Source organism: Mobula birostris, chromosome 4 (assembly GCF_030028105.1).
Source record: "Mobula birostris isolate sMobBir1 chromosome 4, sMobBir1.hap1, whole genome shotgun sequence".
Classification (NCBI taxonomy): domain Eukaryota; kingdom Metazoa; phylum Chordata; class Chondrichthyes; order Myliobatiformes; family Myliobatidae; genus Mobula; species Mobula birostris.
Genome location: NC_092373.1, coordinates 138,747,602 through 138,766,651, shown reverse-complemented (window position 1 = coordinate 138,766,651; position 19,050 = coordinate 138,747,602). Strand labels below are relative to the sequence as shown.

At 39.5% G+C, this 19,050-nt stretch overlaps 1 protein-coding gene across 5 annotated transcripts in view; it reads left to right on the top strand.

Moving 5' to 3' along the window:
• LOC140196032 (NEDD4 family-interacting protein 1-like) overlaps positions 1 to 19,050 on the top strand; it is a 97,934-nt gene that overhangs the window by 8,687 nt on the left and 70,197 nt on the right. For 4 of the 5 annotated variants that reach the window (XM_072254732.1, XM_072254735.1, XM_072254733.1 and 1 more), the window contains 2 exons: positions 11,716 to 11,840; positions 13,028 to 13,094. In XM_072254732.1, coding sequence (XP_072110833.1) covers positions 11,716 to 11,840; positions 13,028 to 13,094 — 192 coding nt within the window. The remainder of the gene's footprint in view (positions 1 to 11,715; positions 11,841 to 13,027; positions 13,095 to 19,050) is intronic. The other variant, XM_072254736.1, reaches the window with a different exon arrangement.

The window sequence follows — 19,050 nt, the reverse complement described above, 5'->3', positions numbered from 1 at the left end:
GTACAGTGCAAAGACACAAAAATTGGGTCTCAACCCAAAACACTCTTGATACAGGGCCTGGACCCGAAATGTTGACCATCCCTTCACCTCCATGATTGCTGCTCGACTCAGTATTACATTTGTTACTTCAGATTCCACAATCTGCACTCCGTTCTGTGTCCATTGCCAATATATTTTCACTGAACTTTCACTGATTGGTTCTATGAGGCCCAGGAGATTAAAAATTAAACTGTAAGAGCTTTTTCAGTTTACCTCAGAGTCTTTCACTTCATGAAATGACAGATAATTTCTCCTGAGGCTGGCTGTGGGCACTCAGCCTATTGCATCACATTTAAATGTGTAGCCAAGCAGTTTGTAACTGGCTATCTAACTTGTCAGGATTGCTGATGGTAACTCATTCCATTCTTAAATATACATTCCTGGACATCAAAATCTTGCTCTCCCACTGCTTATACTTCGGACTCTGTAACTGTGAAGGACAAACCCCAGGCTGTCACTTTGTTCACTTGTTTCATTTTTTCTTTATGGCATGAAGAGATGCTATTTGTCCCACTAAGTCCATGTTGACTCTCAGAGCAATCCCGTTCCCCCTCCCCATTCCCTGTAAACTATTCACTCCCACAGATCCATCAGCTCTCTCACCCATTTACATTAGGGGCAAGTTGCCAGAAAGCTTCGAGATGTGGGAAGAAAATGGAGAACCTCAGAGAAAAATACACACAGTCAGAGAGAAAACATACAAAGTCCACACAGTCCAAACTGGAGGTTAAATCAAACCTGCGTTATTGTAGCTGCAACACAGCACCTTTTCCTATTGTGCTAACACACCGACCCATTAATTACTTCCCTATCGACCAGATACAATGTAGCTCAGAGTTAATATTTAATGATATCTCTGTTACACCAGAAGCTACTTGCAAAAAAGACAGAGGAAGGAAAATACAAACAAAGAACAAGCAGAGAGAGGTAAAACCAGAAATGATAACAGAAAAGGCAAACCAAGGCACAGGAGTTCAGTCTTGTTTCAGAGGTTTAGAATGATCTGGCCCCACAACCTCCTCATTTGGTAAATTCGTAACATTGTTCACATTGTATAGTGGAGAGGGCTTGGTCCAAGTAAATGGTTCTTTATTTAGGATGGAAAACTGAGATAACCACTTGATACGGCACCTTTCATATCACCAAATTTCTCAAAGTACTTCAGGTAATAAAGAGACAATAAAGAGACATTAAGGTCGGTGGCTAATAACCTGAACAGAATACAATATTTTAAGAAGGGTGGAAGGTTAGGAAAGGAATTCTAAAGTCATGAGTTTAAACCATTGAAGACACACTTACCTATGGTTCGATGAAGAAAATAATGGGCAGGCAAGAGGCAGGAATGAAAGATTCTCAGAAGCTTGTAGAACTGTAGGGGTTGATAGAAGTAGAAAAAGGCACATCAAGATTTGATGCTGAGGATGACAATTTTACATTTCAAACACATGTTGAATGAGCAGCAGGGCAATAGGTGAGCGACACTTTAATGTGAAGTAGGACCCAGTCAAGAGAATTTTATATGTGGTCAAATACTGAAGGAGAACTTGTGGAGCACTGAAATAGCTAGGTGGACGTAACTTGAATATGAGACGGTTTCGGAAGAAGTACACCCTATCCTCATATGCGGGGGATACGTTCCTCGAAGTTGACGCATAATGTGAATAATTATTTAAATAGAGAAAATAGGGATGCATTCCAGAGGGCTTCCTAAGTACGTTTTATCTGTAATTTATTCACATTTTCATACCAATACGACACAAAAGCAGTACTACAAGACAACATTTGTATTATATTTCATCAATTTAGGGTAATATTCAATGTAGTAAATCACAGAAAGTTAGCATCCCCTGGTGTACAGTACTCACCAACAGTGGCAGGTGTGTTTGGTCTGGGAGATGAGTGGTTGTTGTGGTGTCGGGCAGCTTTACATAGATAAGGTGGATGGTTGTAGTCGTGAGGATCATATCAAGCACAGCAAGGGGTGAAGGAAGACTCACAGAACTCTTAGAACTGCCAGCAGAAGGTGTTACTGATTTGAATAAAGTGGTGAGGGTTGTTTGCTTGGCAGCATTTTGTTTTAAATTTGCTTGTAGGGAAGACGGGTTGACAGCAGGGAACGACTGAAATGCTGACTCCGTTCTAAACGTGGGTTCATGTCCATCGCCATTTGTGCCAAGTGTTCTGACTTCCACCATTCCCTCACCATTGGTAAGCTCCCGGGATTTTCAAAATCATCTGTTGCTTGCAGCATCTAAGAGATAGTTCGCAGTACAAAAATACGTATGCCTTGAATATGGATTACACCTTGGTCGATGGTTGAATCAGCGATGTTGTGTTAGGCGGTGGGAAACGCACTGTTATGTTAGGATGAATGCTATCCAAATGTTTAGGATGGGCTGGTGCATTGTCAAGCAACAAAAGAACTTTAAAGGCAAGATTCTGTTCCCAGCAGTAGCGTCCCAGAGCTGTGTTACCTTCAGCTGATGCCGCGCTGTTTATAATTTTCAACTTTTTTTCAAGTGTTAAAGCGGTTCTCTGCCGCTCGGCTGACAGCCCAGGACATGACATTGGACGCTTAGGAGGTATAGTTAAATATTTCAAGTGCAAAATCACTGCACTGTTGGTAAAACATACAGAAGTTTAAGTTCGCGCATCCACACCTTGCCAAAACCAATGCGAGAGTGGCGGGAGTGAGATTGTGAGGCGCACACACCTGACTTGTATTGGCGGGAAGGCAGTGCTCCTCATCCCAATAATGAGACTGTGAGACGTGTGCACGTGACTTGTATTGGCGGGAAGGCAGTGCTCCTCGCACAACTGTGAATTTTGGACACATATAATGAGACGTCGGTAGAAATAGGTTCCTCGCATAACTGTGAATCCGCATTGTCTGAAGACGCATATAACGAGGGTAGGGTGTATTGGTAGAGATGAGTGATATTGTGGAGGTAGATTTCAGTTTTCTTTGTAATGTTGCAGAAGGAAAGCATAGGGTCAACAAGTATACTGAGATCCCTCAGTCTAAGAATAGAGGAGATATGAATTGATATCTTGACAACTGGTGCAACACCTGTTCTCGCTTTCTTCTCTCAACATTATTCTCTAAGCTTTATCTTTAAATAGGCAGATAAAGATACTCACTAAATATTAAAGTAAGTTAATAGTGGTGTTAGATAATGTGACCAGAATGTTTCTATGAAACACTGGTTATATTTAGTGTTGCTTGTTTGTGAAGTTATTCTATGTTACAAGTGAATGCTAACTTAATTATAAGTGGTTCCAGAATACTTGAAAATTGCAAATTTCACTCTACTCTTTAAGAAGGGAGAGAGTCAGAAGAAAGAAAATTATAGGCCAGGTAGTCTAACCTCAGTGGTTGGTAAGACGTTGGAGTCGATTGTTAAGGATGAGGTTTCGGGGTACTTGGAGGCACATGATAAAATAGGCTGTAGTCAGCATGGTTTCCTGAAGGGGAAATCTTACCTGAGAAATCTGTTGGAATTCTTTGAAGAAATGACAAGCAGGATAGACAATTAGTTCATGTTGTACACTTGGATTTTCAGAAGGGCTTTGGCAAGGTGCCACACATGAGGCTGTTTAACAAGCGACAAGCTCGTGGTATTACAGGAAAGATTCTAGCATGGATAAAGCAGTGGCTGATTGACAGGAGGCAAAGAGTGGGAATAAAGGAAACCTTTTCTGGTGACTATTGGTATTCCACAGGGATGTGTGTTAGGATTGATTATTTTTGCATTATATCAGTTATTTGGATGGTGGAATTGATGGCTTTGTTGCAAAGTTTGCAGATGATATGAAGAGAAAGGGCAAGTAATTTTGAGGAAATAGAGTGGCAACAGGAACACAGACAGATTAGGAGAATAGGTAAAGAAATGGCAGATGAAATACAGTGTTGGGAAATGCATGGTCATGCACTTTGGTAGAAGAACTGAAAGGGTAGACTATTTTCTAATTAGAGAGAAAATACAAAAATCTGATGTGCAAAGGGATTTGAGAGTACTTATGCAGGATTCCCTAAAGGTTAATTTGCAGATTCAGTTTGTGGTGAGAAAGGCAAATACGATGTTAGCATTCCTTTCAAGAGGACTGGAATATAAAAGCAAGGATGTAATGTTGAGACTTTATAAAGCACTGGTAAGGCTTCACTTGAAGTATTATGAGCAGTTTTGGACCCCTTGTCTTAGAAAGGATATGCTGAAACTGGAGAGGTTTCAAAGAAGGTTCACGAAAACAATTCCAGGATTAAACAGCTTGTCATATGAAGAGCATTTGATGGCTCTGAGCCTGTATTCATTGGAATTCATAAGGGTAAGTGTTGACCTCATCGAATTGTGAAAGTCCTTGATAGAGTGGATGTGGAGACGATGTTCCCTGTGATGGGAATGTCTAAGTCCAGAGGACACAGACTCAGGATAGAGGGGAATCCTTTAGAACAGAAATGAAGAGGAATTTTTTTAGCCAAGATTAGTGAATCTGTGGAATTCTTTGCCATGGGAGCTGTGGAGGCCAAGCCTTTATGTTCTACGAGTCTGTGGTGGCCAGTGCGATCATGTTTGCTGTTGTGTGCTGGGGCAGCAGGCCGAGGGTAGCAGACACCAACAGAATCAACAAACTCATTCGTAAGGCCAATGATGTTGTGGGGATGGAACTGGACTCTCTGACGGTGGTGTCTGAAAAGAGGATGCTGTCCAAGTTGCATGCCATCTTGGACAATGTCTCCCATCCACTACATAATGTACTGGTTGGGCACAGGAGTACATTCAGCCAGAGAATCATTCCACTGAGATGCAGCACAGAGCGTCATAGGAAGTCATTCCAGCCTGTGGCCATCAAACTTTACAACTCCTCCCTTGGAGGGTCAGACTCCCTGAGCCAATAGGCTGGTCCTGGACTTATTTCCTGGCATAATTTACATATCACTGTTTAACTATTTATGGTTTTATTACTATTTAATTATTTATGGTGCAACTGTAACGAAAACCAATTTCCCCTGGGATCAATAAAGTATGACTATGACTATGACTATGACTATGACTATGACTATTTGAGGCACAGGTTGAGAGATTCTTGACTGGTCCGGGCATGAAGTGATATGGAGAGAAGCAGGAGATTGGGGCAGAGAGAGAAAAATGGATCAGACATGATAAAATGGCGAAACAGACTGTATGGGTCAAATGGCCTAATTATGCTCCTATATCTTACTGTCTTATGAATTTATTATTCAGATTCATCTATTATGTGTATTGTCTACAATTAGGAAATAGGAAAACAGTTTCCAAGCCTTGTTCTATTGAATAGAGGTACATCCATATACACTGAGCCTTGTACACACTTCTGTGAAAGAGCAGTAACCCAGCACAACTAGTCCCCTTCACCCCATTCCCACCCATCACCAGTTCTGCATGTATTATTAACAGAGCACAGTTTAAAGCTGTAAATCCTTGGGATGAACTTGTTATGGTTGATTTATATTCTGTTTCTGAGAATTAAGCGTTTTGGCAGAAGAAGTGGCATAAACTGGATAGTCCAGCCAGCAATAATGAAAAGAAGCCGAAACTGCCCTAATCTTCAGTTAGCAAAGAAAGTTGATCTTTGTTTCCCTTGGCCCACTGTTCTCAGCTCACAATTACAGTGAACACAATTAATATAGCTACAACATTGGATTTATCTCTGAGCCCATGCATGTCAGTATCTGATGTGCTGAAACATTAATAAGAGCCAGAAGACTTCCTCAGTATTTGCTTATGCAATGACAGGATCTAATCCTAGAGATGTCATTGCAGTCTGAGAGGGGTAATAAAGATAAGGGAAGGAGGATAGTAAGGGCAATTTAAAAATGACTGCTATTTCATTCTTTCTGAGGAATGGTGAAAGAACCCATAATATATTGCCAGTGATAATCCAAGAAAGTGAAGGAGATTCAGGAAGTTTTCCTGGTCATTGTTATTGTTGTGTCTGTACAACTACATATCAATTAAAATAAAAGCACTCCTGTGGGAGATGGCTTTAACTGGGAGAGAGGGAGAGAGGGAGAGAGGGAATCAATTTCCCTTTTACAAACCATTTTCAAATAAACATGCTTTCACCATAACTATCTTCACTATATGAAGGATTCAGTCTTTTGAGTGTCACTCTTTTTCCTTCAAGATAGTGCCTTTGAACCTGTAGAGTGGCATTAGGTTTTGCAGGTGTCTTGTCAAAGGTAACTTTCTCTGTTGCCCATGTCATGTTGCTGAAAGTGACATGATCATCACTTAGAGGTAAGTCTGGTGGCTTTAATGTGCCCGACTTGTTGGATATAGTCAGTGCAGGTGGGTTCTTTGGCTGAGCATCCAGTATCTGGTCCACATGATGTCTCCATGTATGATCTCCAGCATCCACTGTATACATCTGTGGTCCAGTTCTTGTAGCTCTCGTACTGAGTGTCCACCTGTCTTCTCGGTAATCATGCGCTAGGACTTCCTGTCCAATCTCGAAGCTCCTTGTTGATTCATTTGGCAACTGGCTGAACTGTTTATTCTGCATTTTCCTCTGTAGGTCTGGTTTCAGGAGGTCTATGCGAGATCTCAGATAAACAGCTTTGCAGGTGTTTGATTTGTCATCACATGAACAGAATTCTGATACACAAAAAAGGAAATTGTCCACTTTGTGCTGTAGAGAAATGTCCTCCTTGTCCATTGCTTTAACGACTTCTTGAAGGATTGGATACACTTCTGAGCTAACCCATTCATTGTTGGGTGGTGAGACTGACTTGAAATGTTTGATGCTATTTTTCTTCATGAATAGTCTGATCTCTTTTTATGTGTATTGTGGCCGTTGTCACTCACGATTTGTTCAGGTAAACTATATCTGTTGAAGGTGGTCCTCAGGGTGAAGACAGTCTTTTCTGATGTGGTTGAACTCATTGGTACACCTGGCCACTTCAAATGAGCATCTACAGTAATAAGAAACATGGAGTCCATGAATGGCCCAGCAAAGTCATTATGTAGTCTTTGCCATGGTGACAACGGCCACTCCCACGGGTGTAATGGTGCCTGTGAGGGTGCATTTTGAACTTCATGGCTTCCCGAATAGTTTTTGGTGAAGTCTTCAATATTCCTATCTATTCCTGACCACCACACGTAGCTCCGAGCAAGAGTCTTCATCTTAACTGTACCCAGCTATCCTTCATACAGATTTTCTAACACTCTGGTGTGCAGTTTAGAGGGAACCACAGCACGAAATCCACACTTCTGCATTCTGTGACATACAGAGAGTTAGTCACATCTTACTGAGAACTCTGGAAACATAGGATTATCGTGAGCCGGCCATCCTTACATGGTGATGTCATAGACTTTTGACAATGTCAGGTCATTCCTTGTTTCTTTTCATACTTCAGAATTTGTTACTGGCAACTGGTCCACCAATGCTGTGTGGAACACCTCTGATGGGTCACAGAATGAAGACTTTTCTTCTTCAGTTGTCAACAGTGGAAGATGTGACAAGCTGTCAGTGTTGCTGTGTTGTTTGAACTCTATGTCATAAGAGTGGGGTCCTAGGAAATGTGCCCATCGTTGCAATCGGGTAGCGGGTGTCAGTGGAATTCCCTTCCTGGGATTGAAAATGGACATAAGGAGCTGGTGATCAGTCGTCAGCGTAAATTTTTGCCCATACAGGTAGTAGTGGAACTTCTTTATTCCCCATACGAGGCGAAGGACTGCTTGATCAAACTGTGCAGAGTTGAGTGATCTTGAAGCAAGTGCAATTGGGTGTTCAGATCAATCTTTCATAGTCTGTGTCAAAATGGCTCCAATGCCTTAAGGGGTCGCATCGAACACCGGTCTGATGGGCATAGATGGGCCATAATGTGTGAGCAGTTTATGGGATTTATTTGTCTCTTTGTTTCCTTAAATGCTCTTTCACATCTTTCTGATCATTCACATTTTGCTCCTGTCTGTAACAGTGTGTTCAATGGATGTAGCACTGTAGCAATGTTTGGGAGATACTGGGGGTAGTAGTTTACAAGACTCAAATATGACCTGAGTTGTGACACATTTTCTGGTTTGGGTGCCTGCAACACTGCTTCAATCTTCTCTTGTGACTGCTTGACAACGGCATGTCCACAATATGAGATTTAATTCTTGAAAAGCTCACATTTCTCTCTCTTTGTGTGCAGACCATACTCACTCAGACCAGTCAGCACTTTACCAAGGTTCTGGAGGCGCTCCTCATCATTCTTGCCAATCATGATGATGTCATCAAGGTAACATTGTGTTCCTGGGTTACCTTGGAGCACTTGGTCCATTGCTCTTTGCTAAATTGCTGGAGCTGATACAATGCCAAAGGCAAGATGATTATACTGAAACAGTCCTTTGTGAATGTTGATTGTGAAGGACTTCCTCCATAACTCCTCAATCTCCATTTGCAGATAGGCTTGTGACAAGTCAATCTTTGAAAACCTCTCCTTGTCTGCCAAAGATGAAAAAATATCTTCTATTCGTGTCAGTGAATACTGCACAGTATGCAACACAGGATTAATGCTCACTTTGAAGTACCCACATATACGAACAGCACCAGTCTTCCGTTTCTTGATCACTGGGACAATGGGCATGGCCCAATCACTCCACTCAACCTTAGTGAGAATACTAGATGCCTCCAAGCTCTGAAGTTCAGCATCCAGTTTAGGATGTAATGCTTAGGGCACTGAATGTGCTTTATGGAATCTTGGAGTTGCTGCTTCATCCAGTTCAATTCTGGCCTTCATGCCAGTTCTCTTCTCAAACGCCTTCTCATTACAATTAAGCTGCTACGACATTCTGTGGTTAGTGCTACCTTTTGGGCTGCAGTTGCCTGTAGATGACACATTGAGAGCTTTGATTGTATGTCAGTCTGGTTGGATTTTTCTCAACCGTTCATGCTCAGAAAGTTCTGGCCCTCTGCTTTTTAATATGTAAAGCTCTAACTGAAGTGTTTGGCCTCCATATGTCACATTCAGGGTCTTTAGCATCACTGAGGTCTTTTCTAATGGCAGCTTAGAAAACAGTCAGTTGTAGTCAGCCTCTGGAATAATGGACAAAGCTCACCCTATACCTAGCTCCATTTTTGGTTTTACACCAGACACATCTATTGTGATCCATATGATTTTGTGATCTGCTTCAGACATGCTCTGCAGTTCTCGGCATGACAGCTCATCTTTGTCAGACTTTGTGTTGTCTGATTCAGTTGCTCTTGAGTCACTCTATGCATTTGTTTAGTTTTGTGTTTGAAACTTTTCACTCTGTGTGGTTTTTCTCTTTGATTGTGTTTTTTGTCTGATTTACATATTCTCTATGTGACCTTGTCTGTGACACTTTCTGCAAACTTTTTCTTTGAACCAGCAATCATTTTTGCATCTTGGGAGGATTTGCCACATCAATAACATTTCTGGCTTTTTGCACCATTCAGGCACATTTTGTCCATTTCACATACTAAACGCTTTTCTGCAGTTCTGTTGCATCCTTTGCTGTGGTCTGTAATAATTTTGCAATGGTCAATGCCTGTTCTAAAGTTAGTTCTCTTTCTGATAGTAGCCTTTTCTGAGTGCTTTGACTATGCATGCCACATACAAGCCTATCCCATAATGCACCAAAAAGTCCATCTCTAAAGTCACAGTATTCGGAAAGTTTGCACAGTTCTGCAATGCTTTCATCATTTGACTGGTTACTTCTGTTAAATCTAAATCTCTCGGTTACAGTATTACTAGTGGTTAAAGGCTCAAGTGAAATTGTAAAATTGTAACAATTTCATCGAATGTCTTGCTTGCAGGCTTTTCAGGAGTCATTAAGTTGTGTAAAAGCCGGTGCGTTTTAGCACTCTTTAAGCTAAGAAACAGGGATACTTTCTTTTCCTCATCCACATTGTTCACATTACAATACAGTTCAACCCTATCAATATGCGATCCCCCGTCCTCAATAGTGTTGTCAAGTTCATCAGCTTTCCCCAATAAGGCCATCATCACAGTATTTTCACTTTAACTTTGCCAGTTGTGTGTCTTTGACTGCATACCGTGCACTCTTACTCATGTGTCCCTGTGATCATGTTCGTGACTCTGTGGCTGCCTTCTCTGTACTGATTAATTCCTTCTCTCTCTGTCTCTCTCCAAAGTCCATCATCCCTTAACTGTTGGTGCTGTTAGTGAAATTCAGGTTCGTATTCGTTGCCAATTTGTTGTATCTGTACAACTACATATCAATTAAAATAAAGCACATACGCAGATGGCTTTAACTGGTGTATTCACATTGCAGGGGGAGAGAGAGAGAGGGCAATATGCATGCTTAGACCAGTGGTACCCAACCTCCGAGCCGCGGACCAATACATTGCTGCGAAGAACGCAGCGGTGCAGCGGTAGCCAGAATGCACCCAGCGCATCTTTAAGAAAAAAGCCGAAGTAAACAAGTTAATTAAAATGTCGGCCCAGATCAGAGGCGATTGCCGCTGCACCACTGCATTCTTCGTGGCAATGTATTGGTCCGCGGCCCGGAGGTTGGGAACCATTGGCTTAGACAACAGATCAATGCGCATAAGTAAGTTATTAGTCCATACCTCGTGCTAAGGGGAGTTATTGCTCTAAAATAAATAGACCATGCATTACATTTATAGTCTCAATGTACCTGTTGCAGATTTGAGCGCTTCCTCCTTTCAGAACCAACTAGAACTTGAGAGAATTTAAATTCATAGAGTTGTACAGCACAGAAAGAAACCCTTTCACCCCATAATATTTAGACCAATCTTTTTTGCCTAACTATATGAAAGTCATTTGCCTTCATTAGGAACATATCCACAAAAATGTTAAAAATTAATAAGTGAAATTCCTTTCAAGAAGCTTAACCTCTGCCCCTGGGAAGTGGGGCAGGGTAATGAAGATACGCATTAATATCATAAAATAATTAAAAACAATTTAAAAATATAGCTTCCGTTCAATGAAAAGAATTTAGACTTACCTGATAGATAGCCCACAGACTAGTTTTTAATTTGTATATTTTCAGATAGAATCTAGGTCAAAAATGCAAAGAAATTTTCAAGCTTTTCTGAACAGATTTTCCATTCTATTTACAATCAAGTTTTGTTGCTGTGTCCCTTTTGGCTTTGAGGATATGAGTGAATTCCATTTGTGAAATAAATTGCAATGGTATACAGTAGCAATTGACTTCAGAATAATCTCCATGCTTTCATAAATTGGACATAAAAGATTTTTCAGACTTACACCAGTGATTAGAATTTCAATATTTATTTGAATGTCCCTAAAAGGACATGGAAGGCAGATTATAAATGTATCTGGAGCAAGGCACACAAAATGCTGGAGGAATTCAACATATCAGGCAGCGTCTAGGGAGGAGAATAAACGGTCGATATTTCAGGCCAAGACCCTTCCTCAGGACTGAAAAGGAAGGGGGAAGATGTTTATAAAGATGTCTTTTTTTTCAAGTGGATTTTATATTTAACATTTTACACATGAGTTTGGTCAGAAATCTAAACCATGTTCTCTGTTTTGCTTCCAGTAATGCCCAAACACAAATTCTATGTCCTACCTATGTCATTTTTGTACATATAGATCTTCATGCCAGACAGTCTAAATAGCAATGTTTGTACTTCCATTAACTCTTCCAAATTGTTGACTATTTTCATATTGCTTTGTTCTAGTTGCATTCATATTTAACTGGATTGGATTCTTTTTAACCTTCTGCTCAACCAATACAATTGCAGGAAGATATGGGGCCATTTCTGGATTTGGGCTGTCCCTTATAAAGTGGATTCTCATTGTTAGGGTAAGTATTCAATATTGGTGAAAAAGCCATGCTTTTTTTGGTAAAAGTCTACCCTTTATTTGATTGTTAATGTTTTGACAATAGCTGTGCTTAAGGATGGGATAGTGAGCATTATTATTCTTGACAGGATCTACATACTAAGGCCATTACTGGCCTTGGAGCACAAACTAAGTGTGTTTGTACCTTAGGAAAATCAAGGGTTTTAGCTGGGATCTCTATTTTGCCTTGAAATATCTGTTTTGTATCAAAAAGTTTTAAATATGCTAGTTTCCCAAATTTCCTTTAGTTTTTATGTGCAGGATGCTTTTAACTTATATGCCTAAATCCTAAGAGCGTAGAGAGCCTTCAGAGTAGATAAGACGTTATGGAGAGATACATTAGTTACAGAAGGGTAGTTTCTATTCATAGGATGTCTAGTAGGGAAGAGATGGGAAAGAGCTCATAATCTGATAACGTTATTGAAGGGTTAACATACTGTGGACATAGAACAATGTGGTGTTGGCCTTTCAACCCAATAAGTCTGCGGTAACCATGATACCAATCTAAACTAATCCTACCTGCTTGCACATGGTACATATTCCTCTATTACGGCACATATTCTAATCCATCAGACCCTGACACTCCAACTTAAACCATTCAAGTTTTGATAGTTTTGTTGGACTAACAAACTAACAAGGTTTGTCCAATGTCTTCATATAGATAAAGTACTCCAAAGCCAATAAATTACTATCACAAATATTGATAGATACGTTTCATTTAATGGCCACTATAAAAAGGTTCTTTATTAATAATGAGATAACTGAAAATACATTCATGTTAGGAGATCACTCCTCTTGTTCAGAGTGTCTAAAACTATAAGGTATATTCACAGGCTGAAAAGGTTCAAGGTTTAGAATTACAATCAAAGAATTTTGTTTTCACTTAGAAACATGTTAGACTTTGGACTTCTCCAGAGTGCAATGATGTTCAGTTACAGGGTTAATTCAGGGTTGAGATTTGTAGAGAGTCTGCATATTGGTATGATCTATGGAAACTGGGATCGGAATGGGAAAGTGGAGTTTAGGTGGAATATCAGTAAAGGATTTCTCAAAAGGCAGAGCAGACTCAACCTACTTTTTGCTTCTTAAACCTCAGAGTTGTGTTTTCATACAAAATATTCTTATAATTGCATACATTTGTATTTTCAGTTCTCCGATTATTTTTTCGGTTATTTTGAGGGTAAGCTATGGCTCTGGTGGAGTTTTCTGGCTGTTGGTAAGTTATCTTTCAATTTAAGTTGATGTGTTATATTTGCTAAAGCTCATTTCTTTGAATAGAGTTTGTTGTGAGTTGGGCAGACATATTGTTATGTCAGAAAATGGAAATAACATTTCTCATAGCTTCAAGTTGCCTTTGGTAATATCAGCAGTCAAATATTTAAAATGGTCTTACTGATTTTTCTGCTATTTTGGTAGAAATGTTAATCAATTAATTACATTAAATAATATCTAGTTAAAATGAAGCGCTTTAAAATGTTATCTAAATGTCTTTTGTTTACTAATTTACAAAGAATAATTTCTAGGTAATAAATATACCTCTCCCCAATTTATTATGTGCGATGTAACAAGGAAGTTTCACTCTGCACCATTCATTATGTTCTCATGAAAGATTCTTGAGTTTCAGCATAAAAAAAATCTACATGCTCATTACTTCAGTTAATAGCTTTGCATCTGATTCGGGCTATCAGTTTGCTCTTTAGTTTATCACAGGCTTTACGGATATCTTGCAATGTATATGAGATGTCACAGGAGGATGCCATGATGTTTTTCTCTTTGTGTGACTGAATTCCTCCCATACACAGCAAAAAATCTACACCTTATATTATAGGTGATTTGATTTTACTCAGTACTTTGGGCACCACATTCTGGTGACTTCTTTTCTGGCTGTTGGTAAGTTATCAAAGTGAGATTTACGCTAGGCACTACCAATGTGGTTGTCTGTAACATGAAGTGATGATACAGTGTCAAACCCCAGATATCAGTAACTTGATAAAACATAGGCTGTCTTGTTGAAACTTTCAGATTTGAATGGCATTTGCACTGAAAGAGTTCCCAGAGCTCTCACAAATGTGGTAAATCATAGGGATATACAAGGTATTTCCTTGCTGAATTTGAAAAGGATGACTGAAAAGATTGTTATAGGTTTGGTCACTTGTCACATTGACAGCTGTGTTTCCATTAGCCTGTATGAGTTATAAATGTTCATTTTACTTGTGGCTTAATGCTTAGAAGATCATGGCTAACAATAAATGAGAACTGAGCAAATATGTTTATCTCTGCTATATCTTCATTATATGCTTTGATGAATTCTTATGCACTAAATATTATTTCATTTTTTCATTAGCATATTGAATCTACAGTGACTTTATTGTATGTTAGCTGTGATTCTAAACAGTAATTTTATTTTAACAAAGCCATTTCTCTCAGGGCCAAGACAACTTGAATGTTCTATGGCATGAGGCTAGGTCTATAACTCGCATTCATAACGTAGGCACAAATAGTGCCAGGTATACTGAATGTACTGTTTCCAAAACATATATTTTTGATGTTTCATGACTTGCACAAATTTGGATTAGTCAGATTGGGTACAAGAAATTGTTGTCTTCTCAATGGCTGCAAAGTTAAATGGCAGTCTTTCTTAGTTTACCTGAACAACTACAAGACATTCTACACAGAGAATCAAACATCAATATCACAAGTATTTTTGGCTGGCACTCTTGCATTAAATATTTAAAGCAACACCAGCTACCCTCCTAGATTCTTTATCTTGTTGCTCATGTATATTGTAACTGGTTCACCCAAGTAACTAATTAATTACATAGATATGGGCTAAACCCTGCTGCTTTCTTACTGGCTATACTCAGAACTATACATGTTGCTCTTAAAAAAGAAAAACTAACCAAGCACGGCAATAATCTGTTGTATCCAAACTGTGTTTCTGTGATTCATACCTTGTCTTTGTCTTTAATAGAGCTGATCCAAATCTGAATTTTATTGTATAACTTTGATGAGAGGTTCAATGAATGATTTTGCTCTATTTGTATAAAGCAAAATGATTTCAAAAGTCCGAAGTATTCTTTGCCTACCATTCAGCTGCATTTTCTTCTGCTGGAGTAGACACTAGACATGTTTAACTTGGTACATTGGATTATTACTGTCACATGTAATAATAAGGTAAAGTGAAAACTTCATTTTGCATGCAACCCATACAGATCGTTTCATAACATCAGTACATCGAGTAGTACATGGGAAAATCAGTAACAGAGAGCAAAATATAGGGTTACCAGTTACAGTGCAGACAGGCAATCAGATGCAAGGCCATGATGAGGTAGACTGTGAGGTTAAGAGTCCATCTTAATATCAAAGACGTCCATTCAGTAGTCTAATAACAGCAGAATAGAGGCTATCCTTATTTTTTTGAATTGGAAGTCAAATTCAAAGTAAACTTTATTATCGAAGTATGCTTACGATACCATATACTACTTTGAGATTTATTTTCTTTCGGACATTTGCAGGAAAATAATTTATGAAAAATTATATATAAGCAAAGACTGACAAATAACCAATGTGAAAAAGAAAACAAATTATGCAAATAAATACAAGTGAATAATACTGAGAATGAGAGTTGTAAGGAGTTCTTATAAATAAGTCTGTAGGTTGTAGAATCAGTTCAGAGTTGCGATAAGTGAAGTTTCCCCACACCAGTTTAAGAACCTGATGGTTGTAGGGTAATAACAGATTCCGAACCTGGCATTGTGCAACCTAAGGCTTCTTACCTCCTGCCCAATGGAAATAGTGAGAAAAGAGTGTGAGGAGAGTCCTTGATGATGGATGCTATTTTCTTGTGTAAGCTCTTCATGTCAATATGCTCAATGGTGGGGTGGGCTTTCTTTCTGATGGCCCTATGAGCTGGTCCCAGGACAAATCATCTCATATGATAACGCCAAGATTTTAAAGCTACTGATCGTCTCCACCTCCGATCACTTAATGAGGACTGGCGCTCTGCCTTCATCTTCCTGTCGTCGATAATCAGATTTTTGGTTCTGCAGATATTGATTGAGAGGCTGCTGTTGCAGCACAATTTAAACAGATTTTCTATTTCCCCCCTAAATGCCAATTTGTCACCACTTTTGATTTGGCCAACAACAGTAGAACCACCTGCAAACTTAAATACTCCACTGGAACTATACTTAGCCACACAATCATAGGTATAAAGTTAGCAAAGCACACAACCCTGTGGCACACCTGTGATGATGGTCATTGTGGAGATGTTGTTGCCAATCCGTACTGATTGGGGTCTGCAAGTGAGGAAACTGAGGATCCAGTTGCACAAGGAGGCATCGAGGCCTAGGTCTTGGAGATTAGCGATGAGCTTCGAGAGGATGAGATGTTGAATGCTAAGCTGCAGTGAATGAAGATCGGTCTGATGTATGCATCTTCCTTGTCCTTGCTTCCAGAGCTGAGTGTAAGGCCAATGAAATGGTATCTGATGTTGGCCAGTTGTGATGATCACTCCTCAGGCATATGTGCTTCATAACTAACGTCACGAAGCACTTCATCGTGGTGGATGTAAGCGCTGTGTCTCTGAGGCACCGCTTTTTGAAGATGACCTTGATGCTCGGGAAGCTAGTGCCCATGATGGAGCAGGTTGAGTTGCCAACCTACTGCAGCTTTTTCTGATCCTGTGCACTGGCCTATCCGTGCCAGATGGTGATACAACCAGTTAGAATGCTCTCATGGTACATCTGTAGAAATTTGCTAGAGTCTTTGGTAATATACCAAGTATTCTCAACCTCCCAATGAAAGATAGACATTGTCATGCCTTCTCTGTAATTGCATCATTATGTTGGGCGCAGGGTAGATCAGCAGAGTTTTTGACAACCAGGAACTTGAACCTGCTCATTCTTTCCATTGCTGATTTCTCAATGAGCACTGGTGTGCGTTCCGTCGACTTCCTGTTCCTGAATTCCACAATCAATTCCTTGTTCTTTCTGATGACGGCTATTCAATAACATCATAACCAAACGGATCAAGTTTCTTTGGTTTCAGTTCCACTTTCCACTTTTGTGCCCTTAACCCTATGGTTCAAATCTTTTTATTATTATTATCATCCAAAATTAACAAGAGTACATCGAAGTAAGCAACACTTACAATGTCTCAAGAAAAAAAACATTATTTTAAAGATTGAAAAAAGAGAAAAAAAAACCCTACTAAGCAAGAAAAAGCGAGGGGAAAAAACCCCATTAGGTGTTCAACCCCGGAGCCATGCGTCATACAAAAAGCTTCTAAAGATAAACATCAAACCGCCAGTAATAAAAAAAAGTACCAAAAATTTACAATTAGATCATGGAGGAAATCTATCATTTAACTCAAATGATAATAATGAGCAAATGAACCCCATCTTTTCTCAAAATCAAACATCTTGAATACATTTGAAGATTCAGCAGCCAAAATCTTTTAACGTAGGAGGTTCCCAAGCATTTCAGCTCTCTAGTAATCTGCCTCCACCTCTCATTGATAATTGTTCACCTCAAGACCCTAGAAATTGTAGGCAACTTCCTCTGTCTAGGGAGCTACCTCTTGGTGAAGGTGAACGTCAGTGATGAAATACAGCACAGCCTTCAATGTGCCAGCAACATTAGTCACTTCCTGCTCTATCTGTGAATATTTGCCTCATCAGTGAGCTCAGATCCCACAAGGAATTTAAGTTAGGTATGATTTGCCCTTTACCATGAATAAAAGCTGGTTCTTCTGTGAGTAAACAGTGACTGTTGTATTGCTAAGCACTGTGTATGAAGTCATTCTGTTGATGAATTTGGGCTTGCAGCCACTCTGAGGAGGTTTGACCCTGGAAAACAGTGCTCATAAACAATAAAATCTCACCTCAAAATAATTGGATGATTTGAGAAAAAGGAATAAATTTCCATCACCTCTCTAATTTTCAATATCACAATTTCATTATTTGATATTTCTAGTCCTGTCATTAATAGGCAAAGCACAATCTAGTCTTTAAAATACAGTGGAACGATGGTGGGGAAGGAGTCAACTATTCAAACCCCTTTAAACCAAATAGAACATATATAATTCTTGTTTAGGCTTTATTTATTTAGTTTGATATAAATTTTGTACTGACTGACGCCCCTGAAAATGTTCACTACATTTTGTTTTGGTCACCACTGAATTTATGGAAATTTGCAATCTTGAGCTATGGGGAAATAACTTCTACTCATCTGTGACTCGAGGTAATTGAGGATAGTATAGGTAAATTCACAAAAAAGCATTTTCACATATAAAGGTCTGTTCAGAGTAAAGTTAGCATATGCCAGTGAAAGACAGCCTCAGTGTAGATAGATTTTCCATAAAATTTCTAATAGACAGATATGTAACGCTTCAATTTTTCTGATGGGCTGCGTTTCATTGACTACTATTTATCTGCTTGACAGAAAGTAAGTCTGTGTATGCTTAATTAACAATGGCGTGGCATGAGAATATAGTGGTTAGTGTAACTTTATTACAGTGCCAACAATCAAAAGATCAGGATTCAATTCCCAATGTTGTCTGTACGGAATCTGTACGTACTCCCCACCATCGTGTGGGTTTCCTCTGGGTGTTCTGGTCTCCTCCCACATTCCAAAAATGTACAGTTTAGGGTTAATAAGTTGGGGCATGCTATGTCGGCACTGGAAGGATGGCAACGATGCAGTCTGTCCCCAGCATGTATTTGGATAGGGTTGGTTGTTGACAGAATAACACATTTCACTGTATGTTTAATGTACATGTTGAAAAAGCTAATCAATGACATTTTGAACATATTAATGGATACAGCCATTAGATGCATATAGGTTCCTAATAGGCATTATCTCATGATTGAAGGTGATTCATTTGGTAGGTACTGAGGTGCCACAGGCAGAACGCAGTCACTTTGAGATTACTCGGTGTGCAGTTGGCACAGTGTTCATGATCCTCATTAATTTCATTAGTGTCGCTGGGTGACAGATGAGGAGGCAGGATAGTAGACTTTCCTTACCAGGATCAGATAAAGTCTAGCCATGAGATGACCACAGGCTTTATCTGTGAGTGATAATCCTATGCCAGTCAGATATGGCGCAGGATAGTCTACCAATAACAAACACAGAAATTCTGCAGATGCTGTAAATCCAGAGTAACACACA